At 41.9% G+C, this 22,045-nt stretch overlaps 1 protein-coding gene across 1 annotated transcript; it reads left to right on the top strand.

Annotated features, from left to right (window-relative positions):
* The first annotated feature begins 4,649 nt into the window (after window positions 1-4,649).
* LOC128764305 (O-acyltransferase like protein-like) lies at window positions 4,650-20,181 on the top strand. Its single transcript, XM_053874048.1, has 17 exons — window positions 4,650-4,846; window positions 5,737-5,842; window positions 11,667-11,805; window positions 12,732-12,865; window positions 13,090-13,168; window positions 15,369-15,504; window positions 15,736-15,929; window positions 17,253-17,462; window positions 17,527-17,629; window positions 18,154-18,255; window positions 18,337-18,502; window positions 18,580-18,659; window positions 18,747-18,857; window positions 18,947-19,070; window positions 19,127-19,313; window positions 19,711-19,853; window positions 19,921-20,181. Exons 1-17 carry the CDS (start codon window positions 4,650-4,652, stop codon window positions 20,017-20,019), a joined length of 2,310 nt encoding a protein of 769 aa, XP_053730023.1. The 3' UTR covers window positions 20,020-20,181.
* The last annotated feature ends 1,864 nt before the right edge of the window (window positions 20,182-22,045 follow it).

The following is a 22,045-nucleotide window of genomic DNA, read 5'->3' as shown; positions in this document are numbered from 1 at the left end:
TTCTGTATTGTTCGTGTTTTATTTTGTGTTATCTGTATTAAATCAATACTGTTAACCTCGTTGACCGAGTCACCTGTTCATTGGCGGCCATCTTGCACTTGGGTCAGGCTCCTACAGCAAACATGACAGGAGGAATGCCTTATATTTCGTGCCTTTTTTCCTGGTTGATCATTTCACATTGTCTTGGAATGTGCATGTAACCTTTTGAGACGGGAGACCCACATGCAGCAGGGAGGAGATGAAAGTCCAGAAGACAGTTTCAACAAACTAAACCAAAATGACACTCAACCTCTACATAAAAGGGAGGCAAAGTCCTTAAAACAAAACTCAAACAATCCCGGAGGGTGAATATACAGAGTGTCCAAATGCACTAACTAAATGGCAAAACCAGTGTCCCACTCCCTGTGAGTCCAAACAAGAAGTCCACAAGATTGGGGAAGAGCAATGAGGAGCAGGCAACAGACACACTGCAAAACAGAGGAGAACAGTCAGAAAGTCCACAAGCACAAAACCTCCAAGGTATGGAGAAGTATCATCCACAAGAGGTCCAGAACAGAACAGGCACAGAAGGTCATAGTAGGGAGAGGAAAACCTACAGACTGATGCTGGTTGACTTCTGGCAGGCATTTGACAATGGAGAGTGGGATTGGTAGATTGGGATCAGGTGTGTGTGTCTGCGGAGGCTGCTTGGTGGGAAAAGAGGGTGATGTCCCAATCAAAACAGCAAGAACAGGAAGTTGTCTAGAAAAATAAGACAGGTTGGGGAGGGGTCGTGACATTACATCTCCCTCTAATATGCGCCACTTGGCGTCTTTCCCGATTTCGTGGGGTTCTCCTGATAGAAATCCTGGATGAGTCTGGGCTCCAAGATGAGCTTTCCGCTGCACCATATCCCTCCCAGTCCACTAGGAACTGGAACCCACATCCCGACGAGTCCCCCGGGATTCAGAGTAATAACAAGGTCGGTCATCTGTGTCGCAATCATGGATGAAAGTAGTTCTTCTCTGTCAGGGACTCGGTGTAAACATGTCCTAGGGGTCATGTGTTCGGTTGTTAACAAGGAGTTTTTTTTTTTTTTTTTTAAGAGCAATGGGTAACAACAAGAGTAAAATGGAGGAGCCAAAGTGGGTAGCTCCATGCATGAAAATTATGGAAGACAAATAGGCGGATGAATGTTTGGAGTGTGTAACTGAATGGGTGAAACATCTTGGGTTTCCCAAGAACGAGTGAGTGTGAATGAATTGTGAATATTGATACACAAATAAATGAAGTTGAGCAATGAGAAAACAAAAGAAAATTGAAATGGAGTGTGTGAAAAAAAGAATAAGTAAGAAAAATATGAAAAGTGTGACAAATGTGAGGAAAAGCAGGAAAAGTGTGATGGACTGCAAATTGCTGAATGTCTCTCTGGTCTTATCCAAGTCTAATTCAAATCACACATCGGAGAGATGATGACTGGGTGCCTCCGCCATTCAAAAAACACCAGGTTCTGGGTCCATTGCCAACTGCTCCACCCATTGCTGTCTAACCTCCAATTCCAGGACCTCCTCCTATCCCTCCGCCACAAGACATCCCTGCACAAGTGGTGACAAGATCAAGGGCAAAGCAACACCAAGAAGCACCACAAGATGACGCCAAAACTGTCCTCATCGCCGCATCACCTGTTCGCTACAACGTTGACACGCCACCGATTCATAAGAAAAGCCCACGATGGTCCTTCTCACCTGAAAGCTGTTCAGGGGGCAACACAATACATCAAAGTTAGAGCATTGATGTTTCAAAAATACAGATGCTCATGATTGAGTACCTACGTGTGGACAGCAGACCAGTCCTGATGCGCCGCCTTTGACTGCTTCATGCAGTTCTACCTCCATGGCGGAAATCCAAGCAGAGTCGCAGTGGCGCACAGTGCATTCATGAGCTGTTTATTCATATACAGCACCGTCTAGTCATATTTACTTTTATTTTTTACTTCCATTTTTGTGACTAACCATTCCTCCGTGATTTCAGAACTCAGAGTGCAGACTGAGTGTCTGACAGATGATCAAGGTTGTTGCTACATTCTATGTGTCTACATGTGTACCCCTTCCGTCCAGTGACTAAAGTGTTTGCTCGCTGAGATTTCCTCAGAGAGAGTGTCAACTTCATACTGTGTACCGTGTTCTCACACTTTTTGCAAAGATTCTTCACTTAATATCCATAAAAGACAATTCTTTCTTTATTGAAGTCAAGAGAAACCAGGAACCAAATATGTTTTTTCTTTTTATTATTATTATTTTTTAAATATAAAGTCGATTGACTGAAGGCAAAAATTGACTGTTATAAAACAATGAACCCAAAAATCCAGGTTTAACTAAGTTAACATTGATGAAAGGAAAAGCGAAGTTAGACCTTGTTCAGACATAGACACCTTTGACTCATGCCATGCTTGTCGCTTTTGGCTATATTTAAAACAAAGACACCAAGTGGCTCTTTTGGAGAACTTACTCTTAGAAAATCATCTCACCTTGCATTTGCCATGATGAAAAATCCAGTCAAAACAGTCATCATCAGTAAGAAAATCATTAAGATAACAAATACAACTTTGTTCCTGAAAAATAAAATCAGCAATGAGACACGACTGTAGCCTTTTCCAATTGAGGTAACATACTTTCTGTGAGCAAGAATCAGCAGAGGCGTTGTAACATAGCACTGCATGTCCAGTGAGAGGTACCATGTCCAAGGTAGGCACTGTGAAGAGTAGAAAGGGCTTTTCTCTCTCTTTCAAGGCTCCAAACTTTAATATGGACAATATAATGTGATTCCTGTCACCATTGCTGAGCTCTAGTTTTAGCAATATGACTTAGTTTTCACATTTGTTCACTTGCAGACAAGCGATTACTGATGGATCAGGCTGAACAGTTTTGGACAAACAATGTGTCCATACCACATGCTGCGTAGAATCATTGATGAGTACAGATGGTAAAGGCGGAATGAGAGAGATCTCTCTGAACTTCAGTCTCCCTTAAATGCAAAAACAGAATTAAAACATTGATGGCGGCTGCGTCGTATGCTGTGAAAATATTGATGTAGTCAAAAAAGTTTTTGGACTTTGGCCTCCTGCACTTCAACCATCATTTTTAAATCTATAATGATCTATACATTTTTATCGCATTGTTTGTGGCATCAATCCATCATTCTGTTTTCGTGACCAAAGTACACACTTCTTTCTTTTAGTAATAGCTGTAACACAGCAGTATTCCATAACATAAAAACATACAAAATTACCCCTGGAAGTAATTTAAGTTAAATGAGTTGCTCTGTCGTTGTGCCGTTCACAATGGCCATCTTACCGTCAAGCACCAGCATGTGTGCATCTGTATCTTCGCAAGAGTCAGGAACACAAATACCCACAAAATAGAAAACCTTTCCCTGTAAAGGAAAATCATTTAACAGTAACAGTAGTCACTACCGGTTGCACTGCAAATGCAAAATGATGTAGAATAACCTGCAATAATAAAAGCACAGTCAGGCAGGTTGAACGGCTCCAAGCCACTCTTTTATGCAAGGTCCAAACCTTTTTGTTTAATTACACCCTTGGTCTCCAGGCCTTCACCAAGAGTGTGGAGTCAGAGCTAGGTTTGCTCTGGGTAAGCAGAGAGAGGGTCCTGAATCCTGCTGGAGCTGCTGATCCAGAAGGTGCTGTTCCAGTTTGATCAGCTATAAACAGCTCTTGTCCTAGTTCACTCACTAAAGCAGCTGCAGTCACGTATGGGAACTGACTGGGCAGCATCAGGTACCCCACTTTCCACAGCATGTGGTGTGGACCTGTCATTCAAATGCTTCATAGATGCTTCACCTTGTTCTGATGTTGATGGGCCACCAGACTCAGGTGCAGAACAATGGGCTAGTATTTGTGTTATAATAATAACATGTACTCAAATACATTATTTGAGGTGGATTTTCAGAAATTTTGTAAATCCTAAAGCAGCTTCTGTGAGTTGACCAAGCCATGGTGTTCAGTTGGAACGAATCCACAACCTACTCTCTCGCTACTTACAGCAAGTTCCTGTACAATGTGCAAGACTGTCCTAGCTCCTGTTGTAAAGCAGCCTCTTTAGAGACTTGCTCCTTATATTCAAATGTTTAGTGAAGCGAAAGCTGGAGAAAACCTGACTGGGATCAGTTTACTAGGACTCTGTCCTGGACATGCAAATGTGGCTTGAAAACAACAGGTTAACTTGGTTCATAAAAATGTGCATAACACAAAACACACAAAACAAAATTCTAGCAACAAGTGAACCAAGCTCCAGGTCATATTTGTTTTTTTTATGTGCTTTTATTTTGTTATTTCCTGTATTCCAGTGTCTTTCTTCCTGTTTTCATCCGTTTCTAGCTTAATGGCAGTGCAGCTGGAAGTCATTCCGCTGATCAGTCTGCAAGGATTTCTACACCAGGGTTCCACTCTGTGCTGCCAGATGGTCACTTCGAGTTCAGATGGTAAATCTCACCCTCTCGACCGTCCAATCTCTTGTGATTCTGCTGTATATTCCCGTTCCCGTGTACAGTGTTCATTTGTTCTTCTCACTCGCTTAACTTTAACTCTCATTGTTCGAGTCTTCTGTATACTGTCATCGACATTGCAATTGGGTCAGACTGACCTAACGATCATGACAGAACCGTCTGGCCATTTATCGGACCCAGCAATCGTTGCCGGATTACTGAAGGCTGTAGCCGTCCAGGGCACAAGGATAGCGAGTCTCGAGAGTGCGACCCAGAGTGTCCTGGAACAGCTACAGAATATTTCGGCCATGCTCGAGCGTTTCCCGACCTCACCCGCCAGAGCTGACACTAATGTGTCTGCTTCGTCTGTGGCTTCTGCAACTGTCCTAGCACAACACGCTACCGGCAGTTTATGCTGGTAGACCGGCTTTTGTAAGAATTTTTTTATACGATATTGTAAGGTTTTCCACTCACAGCCATCCCTTTTTCAAACGGACCAGTCCACGATCGCGTACTGCATAGACCTCCTACGCGATAAGGTCAGTCAATGGGCAGTCTCTCTGTGGGAGTCAAACTGTCAGATTTTACATAGTTTTCTTACTTTTTCGGCTGAAATGCGACGTGTATTTGAAGCTCTTTTTAGCAGTCCCAGCGTCTCGGTCTCTGAGCTCTCCATAGGTTTTTCGCATACTAGCCACCAAAGCTGGTTGGAATGAGCCCACCCGCACGTCTATATTTACCAATGGCTTAGCTTCCAACATTCAGGACCATCTTTCTCTCCGAGATGAGCCTAACTCTCTGGAGGAACTCATTTTCCTCGCGATAAATATGGATAACCGCATCAGAGGGCATGTCCAGGAGAGACGGTCCACCCATCACATGGTGTTGCCAGTCCCGTTTTCCCCAACTGCTATTGTTCCCCAATCCGGGCCTCAAACATCCACTGAACTGTCTTAGGCCATGCAGGTGGGGAGAACGAGACTGACTCCGGAGGAACACCAACTCTGACAATCTCGGGGTTTGTGTCTCTACTGACAACCAGGACATGTCACCCGCGCGTGTCCGATCCGTCCCAGAGGCCCTAGTCTTCCACTCGTCCCCCTCGTCTCCTATTAGAGTGGGCAGCATTATTTGCACTGCTTCCTAACGTGAAGTAGAGACCAGCGCACCTGTAGAGGTGTTCATAGACTCTGGTGCTGACGATAATTTCATTCACGCCGTCTTCGCTAATTCTTTGTCTCTTCCTCTCATCAGATTGGAGTCCCCTCGCTCCCTATCTGTGATTGACGGCAGTCCACTTCCTCAAGTCACCCACCGCACCTCCGTCCTGACTGTCAATTTAATCGGCAACCACACTGAGGTGATTTCGTTTCTGGTTCTTTCGTCCTCTTCATCTGCTTTGGAACTTGGTTTTCCATGGCCCTCTCTCCACAACCCCAAGATTGACTGGACACAATCCAAAATTCCTGCTTGGAGCCCTCACTGCCATTCCCACTGTCTCAGATCCGCCTCCAACTATACACATATCCCTCCTTCTTCGCCCCCCTCCCCCACCTGACCTCTCACAAGTTCCCACCTGTTACCACGATTTAGTGGAAGTTTTTAAAAAAAAGACCAAGCCCTTTCTCTTACTCACCACTGTCCCTACGACTGCACTATCGACTTGATCGCCGCGGTCACAATTGTGAGCAGCAGCACTGAGCGAGTCACAGCCATCGTTCTACTTCAGGTGTTTAGTCAAGCAAGGCCTTATATTACCCTTTAAAAAGTTAATTTATCATGCAAGAGTTCAGAGTGCTGCTCATCAGGTCAGTGATTTGCAGCATGGAGTTTAGTATCACAGTGAAGGAAGATAATCATTCTGGTGAGTGACATGTATAAAGAGAGTCGGGAGCTCAAGCTTTTAGCAATGAACAGCTGAGAAATGATGGGGATTCAGGACAAGATCTGGCCCTGTGTGACTTGATGCCCCAAGAATTTAACCTGGTAAACAGTTACAGTACTAGTAGTAACTTATCACTTCATCACATTAAGTGAACAATAACGCAGTTTTTAAAAAATATATTTCTTTCTTTCTTTTCATTCCTAGTGTGCCAGCAATGTGCAATCATTCCTTCCTTCATTCAATGGTTACTGCAGTTTCCAAATTCCTCAAAATTTTGTGTTTAGTTGAATAAGCAATGGGACTGTCATGTTCCTTTTCATGCTTTTATTTTGTTGTTGCCTGTCTTGTTTCCATTTCCTGTGTCTTTCACCAGCTTAATGGCCGCTGAGCTGGACCTCATTTCCTCATCAAACTTCCAGGTTTTCTACACCCGGGTTCCAGTCTGCAAGGCCAGATGGTTGCCTTGCATCCAACAGTAAGCTCCTTCGATTCTTCGCTTCTCTCGTTGCCCTGCTTCCCCAGATCTAGTGCGTGCTTGACGACTTTTCTCAGTTTCTTTCGCTCCTTCGTTTCTGTTGTTGCTATCCGCTGTTGTTGCGCGTGTGAGTGTTGTTGGCTTCGCTTACTTTTCTGTATTCCCGCATTAGTTATTTCCTCGTGTGTGTGTGTGATTGTGATCCACCCCCGAGCGCTTTTCGTTGTTTGTGCCTCGGGAGTAACCTCCGAGTGTTGTTGTGCCCCTGAGTCAGGTTTCTTGTCAATTTTCTGTTTTCAGGTTTTTCCCTGCCATCGTTCGTTTCCTCACTCTGCGTTTGGTTTGACGTCTTCAGTTATTGTTCCTGTCCATCTTTGTGTTATATTATTGTATTAATAAATTGTTAAATTATCCTCGTTGTTCCGTGTCATCAGTAAACCTGCATCAATCTAGCAATTGGGTCTAACTTCGTAGACGAGCCATGACAGGGACCATCCAACACATTGATGTTTTTGAAGTACTTATCGGATCTCTAGATGGAGAGCAAAGAGGTGAAAAGGCTTGAGATGATCAACAGAAAATTAAAAAAAATAAATAATAAAGCGTGGCCCAAATTTAAAGAAAAATAGAGCAAAATGGAAATGAAAACAATTCAGTTATTTTGGAATTGAATATATCAATTACTGAAACAGAAATGTTTTTTTTTTTTTTTTTTTTTTATCATTTTAAGGTAAAAATTGTCCATAAAAGCAGTCCATAAATATCCAGGTTTGGGCTCCACATGTGGTTTAGCATTTAGTGTCTTGGAATGTGCAAGCCTACCCTGAAAAAGACGTTGTCTGGATGGGAGCAAATGTTGCTCCAAAACTTCCACATACATTTCAGCAACTCCTGCAGTTTTCTAACACCCACCTGCCACCCCATTTATCTCCTCGCCCTCACATACAGTATGTTGGGAGCCACTTTTTCAGTCATACTGTAAATAGTCAGTTTCATCTATTCAGACCAGATTCAATCATTCAATGACTTTAACAGTGTGGACTGTTACTCCCTTGCTGTATTTGTTCTTGGTCACAAGGTGCTTAATAATCTAGCATAATGATGTTTTTTTTTGCCTCAAGACCGTGGATTTTATTTAGTAAAATGAGGAATATGTCAATACATTTGCTTTTCAATCCAAGAAAACATGAAAATCATGAGAATGAGCTGCTCAAGTGCTAATACAGTGGCTGCTCATTCAGGCCACAGAGCACATGGAAGTAAAATGTATGGTATGGATGGAAGGCGAATTCAAGATGGAGAACCATCAGAACTAAAAAAAAAAAAAAAAAAAATCCACTTGCAAATAGTCACTACGTGACTAAGTGTTGTTGACACCACAAACAAATAAAAGCCGAATTATAACCAATAAATGCACAATTTAAAAAATGTACAGGAAAAGCATACAACTGGTCGTAATAGTTGGTTCTGATATAGACTGTGGAGCATTATATCTGGAGGGAGAATTATCCTCTGTCAGGATGAAGTTTGGGGTCTACGTCATTGCTGGAATGAACTTAATTTCGTAGAAGTTCTAGGTTCCTTCCTCAGCATCAACTTGCACAACAAATTCACAAATGTATTTCAAACAATGTGCACCAATTCACCATACAGTATATGGGAATGTTACTCAACAGTACACGTTTTCGTGTGTCTGTTGTGGCGATTAATGTTGTTTGTATTGTAACATTGCTGTTGCTTTGTGACTAGGTTTAGATATTGAACCAAAAACCGTGGTAATGTCTAGGTTAAGCATCATGAATAGTGACTAATGTGATGTACTCGAAACTATCTGTTTGCTTGTGTGTAAAAGAGGGGAAACAATCATCCATCTGCTGATTGTCGCGAATCATCTTCGTTCTCATTTCGACTCACTTCTTGGAAAATATCAACAATTTTTATATTGACAACTTACCGTCACGAACAGTCTGAGGGAGACTGCGTCAAGGATGTAACTTGATGACGGGTTCCTGGAACTGTCTGACCAGGACCGTGGTTTGACAAGAGAGGGTCTCGAGTAAAAGTCAGAAATCTGTTCATTCATTCTATTGGAAAACATCTAAAATGCCTTTTGTCTGGATCAATACTGGTCATCCTGTTTTTAGACAATAGTTATGGTCAGATTAGGACAGCGGGTTAGACCTGTGGGAGCCTGTGCACTGAAACTCCGAGCAGACAACTAGTTGGAGTCTAAATATTTGGGTCTACCTAAAGGGAATATTTGAGATATTCCAGTTGAGCAACATAGTTGGTGTTGTAAACAGGATATTTGATCTATTCCGCAGGTCTCAAGATGCAGGAAGTCTATGGAAACTCAAATGGGTAGGTTGAGGTTATGGTGGTCAACGGTGCTCTGGTGATGCTGTTTGGGCGTTTCCTTTTTAAACATTCACAAGCACGCATCACAAAGTGCTCCACATCGCTCTGCAGTATTGACCAGTAAAACCTGTTCCTTATTAACCATGGTGTTCTTTCTGCTTTGGTTTGTTCCGCTCTGTTAGCACTGTTTGATGGTGTTCTTTTGGCAGCAGGAGCCGATCCCTGCCACTGGCTCTCTTGTGGAGGAGTCTTTACTCATTAATGCGTAATTTGGCTCTGTGTTTAGGGCGCTGTCTTCTGCCATGCAATACGGGCAATCACTGCATCTCTTTCCTGACTGACAAAAGAAACTTCCCTGCTGCCCCGTGTTTTGGTCTTCTTCTTTCTCAGTTGTAGGTCGTGTACATGTTCGGGGCTTGTTGTCTGTGAACACAAGAAATAAAGGTAATATCGAAGCGTTCACATGAGGTTCAGTCAGTTTGTTTACAGCAACCTTCAGGCTCTGGGACCAACTACATAGGTGTGCTGGGTGGTAATCGGCCCTTCTGAATTTTACTTACCTTTCTTCCTTTTGTTGTGGAGACTGGTGGCAAAGTTACATCTGCAGCACAGAAAAATACTAATACAGGGGTCTTGCCACCTTGTATAAATCTGGAATGTCGACCCTTTAGTATTAGAGGAAACCAAGAATTCTGAACAGGCGCTATCTTAGCTAGATATCTTTCCTCAGATACCAATCAACCCAGAAAGAGAAACTTTCAAACCTTTTCTCTGTAGAACAACACATATATGAGCCACATGACTGTTGAATGAAGGTGAGTGAATGAGGTTATCATCCAGGTACGACTGCCAGATGGCATCACTAAGGCCACTCAAACTGTCCTCCATGCTTCTCTGGACCTCTTGTGCTAAACTGAGGGCAAAGGGTATGCAGTTCCACTGACAGAGACCCCACGGTGATATGAAGGCTGTGAGGGGATGATTTTCAGGATCCAACAAACCCTGATGACATGCTTTGCCATGGTCGAGGACTGAGAACCAGGAGCTGGTGTGCATCGAATCGGATGTGTGTCTGGTACTGATTTCCGGTTCAACTCCTGGTAACCTCAATTCACCTGACTTTTTCTGGACACAGACATTCAGAGAAGAATAGGTGACCTCAACGCTGATATCCACCCATGGGTCTGGTACCTCCTGGGGCAGGGGTTTCAGCAATGTAATGTAGGTTTTAAGAACAGATGTTGTGTCCTGTAGTGTTATGTGCAGGCTTAAAGTCGGAATTCATCTCGCATCCTTGCTGTCGGAGGCAAAAGCATGACATTCCTCTCACAACAGCTGCTAGAATTGTCTTTTCTGGGTGAGTGTCACAGTCCATACGAAAATTGGTTTCTATCCATCCTTGACACTGCTACAAGTGGTTCATCCCCCAAGAGGTTAGTCAGTGGTCTGATGGTTCTGAGATTGTTTTCTCCACAGTCGTTGTAAACATCCAATATCTTCTCTTGCCGTACGCTCTGTACCGTAGAATGGAGGCAAAGTGTGCGGTATGTTCGATTACAGAACAAATAAATGCCACTATTCTTGTAGAATGTCCTCTGCTGCTTGTACCACAATATTGTCAATGGAGAATAGTGGGGCAAAGTATATTTATATCTGGACTCATTTGGTCTGTTTGATTTTGACCATTTCTTGCAGTACCCTCTCTGGTCTTCTTCCCTTTGAAAGTCTTTTTGGTTGCTGTCCTCATAGTACAGCAGACGAGAGACAATATGATTATTATAAAGATGGAGATTGATATGGCGGCACTGAGCTTCTCGGGCAACTGCTGCTGGGATAGACTCCAGGACTCCCTGCAACCCTGAACAGGACAATGCGGTTGTTCACTGAAGATGTGTGTATATGTATATATGATGATTTATTACTGATGCTCACTGTGTACATAAATATTTTAATTGGTGGTTTGCATATACATATATATATATATATATATATACATAAAATATTGGTGTTAATTTATTCAGTCATTGATGAAAGATGTGTACCTGTAACTTTTTGGATTGTGGGAGGAAACTGTGGCGGCAGGAAGAAAACCATACTTGCATCTTGTACAAACTTTAGGCCGGCTCCACGTGGCCACTGCTCTAACTACAGTTTGTGTCCCACTGTGCTTATAACATGGGTACACAGTGACACAATCGACATAATCCCTTATAGACCCAGTACCGGGCAGAGCTTCCCTCCCTGCCATGACTAAGTTTGACTGAAAAAATAAAATAGATAAATAAATGATACTCATAATAATGTCACCGCACAGCAGCGCCTCAGTGACAGTGCACAGAAGGATGAGTAGGTGATTTGATTGGATTTCTGGTTAAACGGGTTCAACATCATAAACTCCACCAAGGAACATCCTGCAGATTTTAATAAACGAATGATACTTAAACCTTGTGTGCATTTGTACTGCAGAGCAAAGTTGCAATGGCTTCAGGATACTTGCTGCTGCTGCTGATCGCGAGCTCTTCTGCCCTGGAAAAATGCATGAATGACACAGATGTTTTTCTCCAGGAACTCAGCCAGGACAATCCAAAAGATTTTGCTGTTGTCAGTAAGTACTAACTTTGCTTATCTAAATGTTTATAAATAACTTGTTGTTAAAGTAAGAAACAACTTTGTTGTCATCATAAATGTGGCTGCTGTGGAAGGGAGGATTTGTTTTGCGACTTCAGAAGAGAAAAAACAATTTAAATCAAGACAAACTTGGCAAGCGCGGCCCTAACCGAATGCATAAAATACACCCAACTATTCATGCTATAATATAAGACAAGATGACGACTGACCAGTCAGACTGATAAAAATGGCACCATGACACTTTTTTTTTAACTTCTTGGAGGTTGATTTTGAACAGGCTTTGTTCTTCTCTTCATTGTAGTTTCTGCTCAAGAAAACAGTTGAGCCAGATATGGATTTTTTTGAATGACTGACATACAGGACAGTAGGTTGTGAGAGAGACCAAGTAAGTACAAACATGCACTGCAGTGGGGAAACTTGTCTTTCTGTATGACCAGGTTAATTGCCTGAACGACAACCTATTGTTCTCTTTGGTAGCGATCCGTTCAGCATCAGTTCAGTCCAGGAGTTCACACAATGCATCTGCTTTAATGTTGCTGCACAGGCTTCCAGTACAGCCTTGACTGTAATGTATGGATAACAACTGAACCATGCATAGAGTGATGCCACCAACAAGGCTCAGCAGAGACTTATTTTCCAGGTCAGATTCATCCACATGTTTCACGTTTTTGTGGATTTGTGAAAGCAGAAAAATGCATTCACACGCGCTCAATTTATTCAGAGGTTAACATGTTTGGTGTTCTAAAGGTTTGTCTGCAAAGAAGTAAATGATCTTTGTGCCATTTTAATTTATTATAATTATAAATCAAACAATATGAATGTTGTACATGTTCATACATTCAAAAAGCTTTTGAAAAAAACTTGTGCAAGCCTCTTTTTTAATGTATACATTATGTTTTTTTGTGTACGATTCATTTGGGAAGATGGGAAGTAACGTAAGAGGAGGCAACCTCGACCGACCAGGCTTGATGTCTGAATGTCGCTCTGTCCACACGGCTTCCTTCTCTGGACAATACTGCCAGGTGTTTCTGACTCAGGTGATGACACCAAACATAGAGACCAGACCATTCAGGACAGGGCTCTCAAACTGATCCACCAATGGGTGACTGTGGAGCAGGTTGGAAAATAAACCTGTTGCCAAAGCAGCGTTTTTGTGGATGAGCTTCATAGCCCTGATTTAGTAAAACATGCACAACTTTCAAACTTGTGAACCACGAGTGAGTCATTATTGAGTGAGTCAATAACCACTTTTCCATTCCAGGGAGATTTATTCTACTTTGTGGGGGTTTGTGTTCCTGACTCCTGCGACGATAAAGAGGTGCACATGTTGATGCTCGAAGGTAAGTTATCTGTCTCATCGAGGCAGACACACCTTTGCTGCGCAGCCTTTTCAGTTCCTATTTAATCCTTAGCCATGATTTGTTTCTCTGAACATATGTTGCACTGATGGAGATGATTAATATCTCACTGTACAATGGTCTGTATTAGGACAGTGATGGCCACTGCTATAACTACTTTGAGATAAATGAACCCATTTGGTCCTTTTCGGTGACGGGTTCTGGAACTTGGGCTGCCACTGTCTGTTGGGTTTTTTAAAGTGGGTTACCTCTCCCACTTTATATAAATGGCTTCCCATTAATATAAAGTGGGAGAGGTAGAGGCGGGTCAACAAGTTATGAGCATCATCAGGATTAAATATTCGTGAGCAAATAGTTTACTGCAAAGATAATGACTTCAATTTGACCGTTTTTATTCACAAGATTCGAGACTTTGACTGATATTCATGTGTGATCAATGCCAATGTTCAACTCTTAACCTACTAGTCACCTAACAATGACTTACATTGACAAGAATGAATTAACCAAGTCTGAGCTGAGCAGAGGCCCTTCACATGCAACTGTTATCCTGCAGCATGAGAACCACCCACCTGTATAATAATACACCTGTTACATGAAGATACATCCTCATCTACCACTGTTGTTACTCTTCTGTGTGAAGACGTTCAGTTTTTTCTGACTGCCGCCAGAGAACCTCACCATTTCCATGAATGGTTGCACAATAAACAATGTCATCTTTACATCACCTGTTTATTTTGAAGAAGAACACAAGCATTTAACAATAGCAACAACAAATCAATAGGCTGAACTAAATCCAAATACTCAATACAACTATTACTAAATAAATATAAATATACATAGAACTGAAGGTGAAGAACAGGACCTTTCATGAAAGACCTTTTATACATATGAAAAGCACATTGTTGTAAAACAAAACACAATGTCTACAATGATTCTAATACAGTTGCTGGACTTACACAGCTTATTTTTGTCATGGCTCCGCTTCCAGGCTCCGAGTCCTGGTTTAGCTTTTTTCCCTCTGTTCCTTTGGCACACAGCTGGAGCTGATTAACCCCTGACGAACTGTCTTCAAAAACACCTGGGCTCCAGCAACGTGTGCCAGATGGTTGTCTTTGTTCCCTGCCAGTTCTCCTAGTCCCTGTGTGTTTCCATGTTCCCTGTGATTTTGGACTCCTCTTGTTCCCCGTGGTAACTCCTGGTTCTCGTGTCCCTCCCTGTGTTCGACTTCTTGTTCTGTGTGCTAGCTAGCTCGTTTAACTCCTGGGTCTCCTTATTTTCGGTCTCCTGTTCTGTTGGCTAACTTTTTGGATTTCTCTGTGTTGAACTGAAGTGAGTTAGTGTTTCAGTTTCTTCCTGTTTTCCTTGTGCTTCCTGATTTAATTTGTAATTAAGTTAGTTTTCTCCCGGTTCAGTGACGTTTTCCCGCGTTCCCATTGAACTGTGACAATTTTATACTTGTTTCTCATCACCTACTTGTTTCTCACTACCTCACCACTTATCCATGGAAAAGTCAAAACCATGTTTCAATTATTGGGCTGAGTTGTTTACTCGCTAGAGGAGCTGTGTGAGAGTCGTGTTAATATTTGGGCCCAGCGCATTTACAACACTCTCTGTTCTGTCAAGCAGCTCAGAGTCATTTTACAGCCCCCTTCAAGCCCCATTAGATTCTCAATGACGGCCATTCAGGTGGTTTTCTGAGTTAGAAAAAAGGAGATATCTATCATGACTATAGTCAGGTTAAGATCAAAACATGTATAAATATATTAGGGATGCTCCGATCGATCGTGACAGATCACAACTGATCACGTGTGACAGCCGGTGCTCTGACGAAGCACCGCTGGTTGTGATGTGCCTCCTCCCTCATTCCCAACTCCCTGCTGACTCTGCAGCAGCATGTCTGCAGTGGAGCTTCTTTCAATCTGTCATGGAAAGTTTGCATCCTGCAGCACAAACACAGTAAAATGCTGTGCAGGGAAGTGCCTTCAAATTAAATACAACATTTACACAGTTTTCTGGGCTCATGAAAATGAGACCGCTGGCTCCTCAGCAGGAACCCTCAACAATGTATGTATATATATATATATATATTTATTAATGGTTATTCAGGTAGCTGTCTGTGGTGCAGGATGTTGATGGAGAAATGGATGAGCTTCTAGTTTTGTTAAATTTTTTGCCTTCAAAGGGAGGCTGAAGTTTGGAGAGGTCTCCCTCATTCCTCCTTTACCATCTATGTTCGTCAATGAGTCTAAACTGGAAGTGATGTTGGCATATTGTTTGTCCAATGCTGTTCATCCTGATGCATCTGGAATCGCTTGTCTGTAAGTAAATAACCACCAGAAGTCTTTACTCTTTTAAGACGACCTGGATGGATCATGTACCATATAAAGCTCAGAGGTGCAGATTTTTTTTTTTTTGATGCAGATGCAGATTTTTTTTATTGAATATTTTAATAATTATTCATAGCTAAATTTTCTTACTTGTCTTCCTTTTGCATCTTTGGAGCCTGCACGAGAGGCGAAGCCCAAATCCATCCGTATTTTCTCTCACAGGGTCATTTGTGCTGTTCTAGTAGCAATTCCTCTGGCTGCTACGCTGGTCACTGCTGTGAGGACTTGTCAGCAGAGCAAAGAAAAGGCTCCAGCAGTCGAACCTTTCTGCTTGGATGAGGGGAAAAGCGATGGAAACTTCAACATGTCTTCTTCCTTAAATTGTCAAAAGGATGGTTGCAATACACGAGAAGACAGTAAGTTTAAAATTCTGCCGAGTCATTACAAGTTTCCAAAATGTACATTAATTCAGACTGCAGGCTGCAAAAAGCACTCCAGCAGGAAACGGTATGAAAGTGCCAGTAATGCACCGTTTCCAACGTCCAGTCCACGTCATGTCGTGTCTTTCTCCCCACTGAGCCCCTTTGCATTCCCAGTCCACACTGAGCTCTGTAGCTATAAGTTTGTTTTATTCGAAAAAAAAGGAGTGATTTTTTTTTCTAAATAAGTAGAAGAAATGTAAAAATGTGTGTGAACATTACACTATTAGTTTTCAGGAAGCTTCATTTCTTATCAACTGGGATCTGTGGGTTCATAGGAGAGTACTCTACACATTTCTCACCATTTCAAGACGTCAAATTTGATAAACATTTAATTCAATTTTTCACCGTGTCTCCAACTTCTACCTGTCAATCAGCCACATTTGTCATCGTCAGACTAGTGTTGTCAGACTCGGGATCAGTGTATCCGACTGACATCTGGGCAGGTTGTGTGGGCGCCAAAATCACCCTCTTCATGACACTTAAGAGTAGCTGTTGTGCATGCGGAGGTTTTTACTGCAGTCAGTGGTAAGCATCTGCAAATCCCGCGATGGTAGAGGAAGGTAGCGCCTTCCTTTCCCCCCAAAATTAGTGACATCACAGGGAAAGCAACATGCTGTGAACAAACTTCTGTTTTGTTTACATTGTTAGCTATGTATTTGATCCCAGACATCAATGACAGACTGCAACAGATGGGTTCTGCTGTTTTTTGTCTCTAAATTAAAGAGGTAAACGTATTAGTCACCATATGTCAGCGGAAATTGCTGGTAGCTCTGCGACAACAAAATTTCAGTCACCGAGAAAATAATTTAGAGACACATAGTCACAACTCAATGAAGCACTGTTTCTCGTCCAACCAGCGACAGTTCTCTTTTCAGACCCCTCCAGCACCGAAGGTAAGAGGTACCAAATAAATGGGACGGAATGTGTTGGGTTTTTCTGACCCCAGTGGAAACGCTGAAAATAGCATACTGACCCGAAACATACTGTCGTGGACCAATTGATGGAAACGTAGACTAAAAGAGAGACGAATGCTCGTCTGAATGAAAAAAAAAAGTTTTGAATAAAGAAACCCTGCATTCCATCTGTGTTACAGTGTACTCCTGAAAAACCTGGATCTTAGTTCATATTCTGAAAAATGAGTTACATTTTGGCAGCCTTATTTTGGATATTGCTCAAATATTTGTTTGATTTTAAATTCATACAGGAACTTTATATCTGGCATTTGAAATCATGTGATTTGATGGAATATTTTTACAGAACAACACAAGAGAACACAGAAGAGTTTCCTCAGTCGCTGTTTGCATCAGTTTCTGGAAGCCTTCTCTCTTCAGACGACGACTCAGGGAGTCCTCAGCACCCCGGCATCAGTCAAGGATTCCTATCCTTCCTTGAACGGCATCCGAGCTCTGAGCATGTTGTGGATCATTTCAGGACATTCTCTGAACATACCATCATTTTACTCGACTGGTATGACCCACTCCTGCCCATTAAAAAAGAATATGTTTGTCTAACAACACTCTTCCGACCACAGATAACACGAACGATTTACAAGCATCTTTGAAAACGAACCCCCTGCATGTGTTCACAGTGGGAGGACCCAACGCTCTCGGTGTGGACACGTTTCTGTTATTGAGGTCAGGCACTACAAATCTATTGTTCCTTCTGCTTTGCCACGTTCACTTTTTCTTTTGTTCATAACCTACGAACTTATACAGACCTCATGTGTTCTTTCCTCATTCTCTTGCATGGCTTCTCCCTGTTGCTGTTCACGCTCCTTCTTCTTCTGAATCAGCTAAAATGGAAAACTAGACTCAATAAAAGACATACAACACAAAATCAAATCAACATTTATGGCTCATCGTTCATTAATATTGCTGGCTGTGACTTGGTAGAGAATTGGAATGCAGTATTGGGTTAAAATCCAGAAAACTTTTTTGCTTTGAGTCAAACTAAATTCTTGAATGATCGAAGCTGTTTTATTGATCTGATGACGTGTTTTATAGCCTTTCGAAATATGCTGTATGTCAGCGCTATCTCAGTGCTTTTCAAGTTTCAGCTGCACTCTACGACTGTGGCCCTTTGGCAATGAAGCAGAAAGAAAAAAAGACTATCGTGCTCCAAAACTGTGTGACTCTAAATATTCCATGTTGTGTTGTAGTGGTTTGTTAAGCGCCAAAAGTCTCCTGAGCTCAATCCAGAGGAATGAAGACACCATGAGTCCACGTCTTGTGGCAGATTTCTACTTCAAGAGGATCAGAAGGTCAGGTTTAGTGACATGAGCAACATTATTTCAGATCATGTTAAGGTTCCTTTATTGCCTGAAAACATGCTTCCATTCCAGGATACAGCCCCTCCACATGTTTGTGGTTATGCTTTGTGAAGGTGTCTCATCTGTGTTCAATGGAGGCCCTTTGCTGGTGATACTACCTTCAATATTTTTTCAATGTGACAAGTACTGGTGGACAAACCTGCTGTTGATAAACAATCTATTTAGTCGTGATTTACCTGTAAGTCAGAGCAACAAGAATAATTTGACAAGGATTGTTTTGAATCTTGTTCATTCATAACTCAATGTCATCCCAAGTGCCTACCTTGGACATGGTACCTATCGCTGGACTTTCAGTGCTATGCCACAACTCCTCTTCTGATTCTTGCCCACAGAAAGTAAGTTTTTTTTTTTTTTCCATCAGATTAGAAATTACTTTATGGTTGTTTGGATTCATTCTCTTCAATATATTTATTTATCCTCAGGAACAAAGTTGTATTTGCTGTTTTGGTGGTCACCCTGCTGCTGATGACCATTTTGACTGGATCTATTTTAACAGCACTCCTGCATTTACCTGTCTTTCGGTCAGATGTTATGTAAGAAGAGAGATGATCTTTGAGATTTGAATATAAAATCAAATCCTCACAATATACATATACGATTGCTCTCTCCTTTTAAATTTCAGCACAACGCCAGATTTTTTGTTTTTGTACTACCAAAAACCCTACTCCAGATATGGACCATTTTTGATAGGAATTCTGTTCGGAGTGTATCTGAAAACAAGGAAGGAAACCCTTCTAAAGAAAAAGGTAGGTTGTAATGGAAATCTCTGGATTTGCATTTTACTACCTGTGACTCGATGTAGTGGCAAGCGGCTCTGGGATGGATATGCTCTTTGTCTGTCCTGGCTCTGGTGGTGGGGTTGAGCTACGCCCTCCAGGACGCACCAGACCATCCATCAGTACCACATGCCATATACCAGGGACTACACAGAACCGCCTGGGCGACAGCTCTTACCTGGGTCGTACTAGCCTGTGAGGAGGGCTATGGAGGTACGGAGAGGATTCTTCAGTTAACATGAACTTCTCTAGTCCAATTTTTATAGAATTAAACTTAAAGAAATAAATGGTGGAGTGTTGGGGATCAAAGTTTAACCAAAATCTGTTTTAAAAAAATGGATGTGCAAACCCACACAACAATGTTGTGAGCAAACAGGATTTTCAGAAACCCCAGCCTGGTGCATCAATTGGTTTTTGAAACAACCCAAGAATTTTGGTAAAACATGAGCCCTTAGACTGAGACTGAGTCTCTTGATACATAACCCTTAATTTTAATGGAACACAAAAGTAACGCTGAAAGGTGATACAGGAGTTTTCCAAGTGTGGTGTTTAGTAGGGATGCACCGAAATGAAATCCAGACATAACCATGGAATTCTGTCTGTTTTCCAGGTTTCATCATGAACCTACTATCACTGAAGTTCTGGCTTCCTCTTTCAAACCTCAGCTTCTCCTGCTACCTAATTCATCCCTTGGTTGTCTACATTTACGTTGGCCTGCAAGAAACTCCGATACACTATTTAGACATCAACTTTGTGAGTCTTTAAAAACACTCAATTATCTCTGTCTGTCTTTTTAACATTCTGCCATGTTTCTCTCTAGATGTATATGTTCGTGGGTCACGTGGAGCTGACCGTTGTCCTGAGCTATGTGGTGACAGTGTTGGTGGAGAGACCTTTCATTCTTCTGAAGTGGAAGTGACACTAAACAGATGCACAAGTGACACAATGATGTGCAGTTTGAACAAGTAGTTTTGAGAACTTCAAGAGTGATCTGAGAAGCACAAAAGCAACTGTAATCAATTTTGCCATGAACCAGTTTAAAACATCTAAGAAAATGACGATGACTGTTTTTTGACAACTAAAAAGGCCTTAATAAAATCTGCTATCGTTCCCCCCCAGCCCTGTATTCTGAAAGCATTTGTTGCTTCACTCACATCATTTGATTTTATTTAAGACAATGATGTCGGATGCGTCTGGTATGAAACGAGTGTGTGTATTGGCGATATGTTTTCCTTGTCCGAGTTCATGCAGCTGTGTCACGTCTGAGCAAACAAAGCATAACTGAATCTGTTAACAGAGAGGACGACACACCCACCGATGATGTCACGGTTTGTTAGATTCTCACCTTCACCACTGATGCTCTCTATGCCTGGGACCAGAGCACCACGCAGGGACTGCAAGGCCTGCTTTGCACTAGCACCTGCCAGCCATGGCAAACCATACAACCCCGCTTCAAAGTCGAGGGCAGACTATCATGAGGACGACAAGTAGAGCGTAGACCCTGAGACCCTTTTCCAACAGCAGCCAGGGCTCCAGATAGGGGTGTAGCTCATTACCCTCTGGCAGGGCTGCCAACTCTCACGCAATTATACGCTCCTCGCTAATCTACAGATCAGCAGGTCGGCGTCATTCAGTGCACTGGAAATTTTGTGGTTTTTAACCACATTACAGAAACTTAGAGCGAGAAGTATTCGGTAATTTATCTTGTGCTAAGCATGGATTTCTTATGATTGGTGTTTGACTTCTCACTAAAATGTTAAGTCAAGCATCACCCAGTCTTTTTGTCGATGATAGACTGGAAGGCAAATTAGGTGAATAGCTGCTAAAATATGATATTTTACATCACTGATCCTGTCTCATCAAAATACATGAGACACAGCCACATCACAACTCATCAGTCATTTATTTCACTATCTCAAACCATCTTAAACCCAGATGTTTTCTCTTATTTCATGCTCAAATCCAGCATGTCCAGTCCATCCAGGCTGGCTTTGGAGTAAAGGATTATGGAGGTAGGGGTGAGCTGTAAAATTGATACTTGTAGTGTATTAATGTGAATTATCTTTTTGGGATGTTAATGTAGAGTGTTCATGTTTCCCATTCTTACAAATGTAGTTAGCGCTGTAAGTTTGTAGGATATATGTGGAGAGGACCTGTGTTCTGTTGCTCTTCTGTTACCACATGCAAAGGTGTGGAAACTAGGTGTCGAGATGACTGCTAATCTGAATCCATGTGTTTTTATTGTGCTTTAGATACCATTTTGGGGGGTTTTGAAAAAAATTAACTAAATTGTAAATGTTAAATCATAAAATTGGAGTGGCTTTTTTGTCGTGCCCCACATGCAGGCTTGATTGAGCTTGAGATATGAACTGCATTATTCATCATCATGACTGCAAGAAGCTGTACAAGTCCTTCATCACAAAGAAAATGTATACAAGAATTTAAACTTAAATTTCACAAAATGTACAATTAATTGACATGTATGTACACAATATCTGTATTTAGATGCCAGTTATTATCTTGGGATGTCCGGATCATGGGATCTCTAGATGATCCTACAACCGATGTCACAAACACGGGACTGACAACATAAAAATGTTGCTTTATTGCTCACTATTACACATTACATGTGTTTCTCAGCAACCCTCTGCTGCAGTGGTGGGCAGAATGGTTCTTCAAAGGTAATTGTTCCTATAAATTGTTCAGAGACCTGAACGGTTCCTTCAGTGTGAAAGTGGCTTCAGTGAGTTGACCAGGTCATGGTGCACAGTTGGAGTTAGTCATTTTTTTCATTCCAGAGCTGCTTGTTGTTCATTTTTCCCAGTGGACTCCAAGGCTACCATACTGACCAGTACTGTGGAATAATAGGCATCTTGAATCAACTGACTGAATCAGTGACAATCAACTCAACTTTGCTGTTTCGATCGTTGACTTTACAAATGATA

Source organism: Synchiropus splendidus, chromosome 1 (genome assembly GCF_027744825.2).
Source record: "Synchiropus splendidus isolate RoL2022-P1 chromosome 1, RoL_Sspl_1.0, whole genome shotgun sequence".
Lineage (NCBI taxonomy): Eukaryota > Metazoa > Chordata > Actinopteri > Syngnathiformes > Callionymidae > Synchiropus > Synchiropus splendidus.
The sequence above is the reverse complement of the archived record's forward strand: the minus strand, read 5'-3'. Positions and strand labels throughout refer to the sequence as shown.

Bases quoted from the DNA above. Each gene is read 5' to 3' on its own strand.
- LOC128764305 (XM_053874048.1), top strand. From the start codon at position 4,650: ATGACAGAACCGTCTGGCCATTTATCGGACCCAGCAATCGTTGCCGGA. The intron at 13,169-15,368 runs GTAAGTTATCTG...TTGCCTTCAAAG, and splicing joins GCACATGTTGATGCTCGAAG to GGAGGCTGAAGTTTGGAGAG. The intron at 17,630-18,153 runs GTCAGGCACTAC...GTTGTGTTGTAG, and splicing joins GACACGTTTCTGTTATTGAG to TGGTTTGTTAAGCGCCAAAA.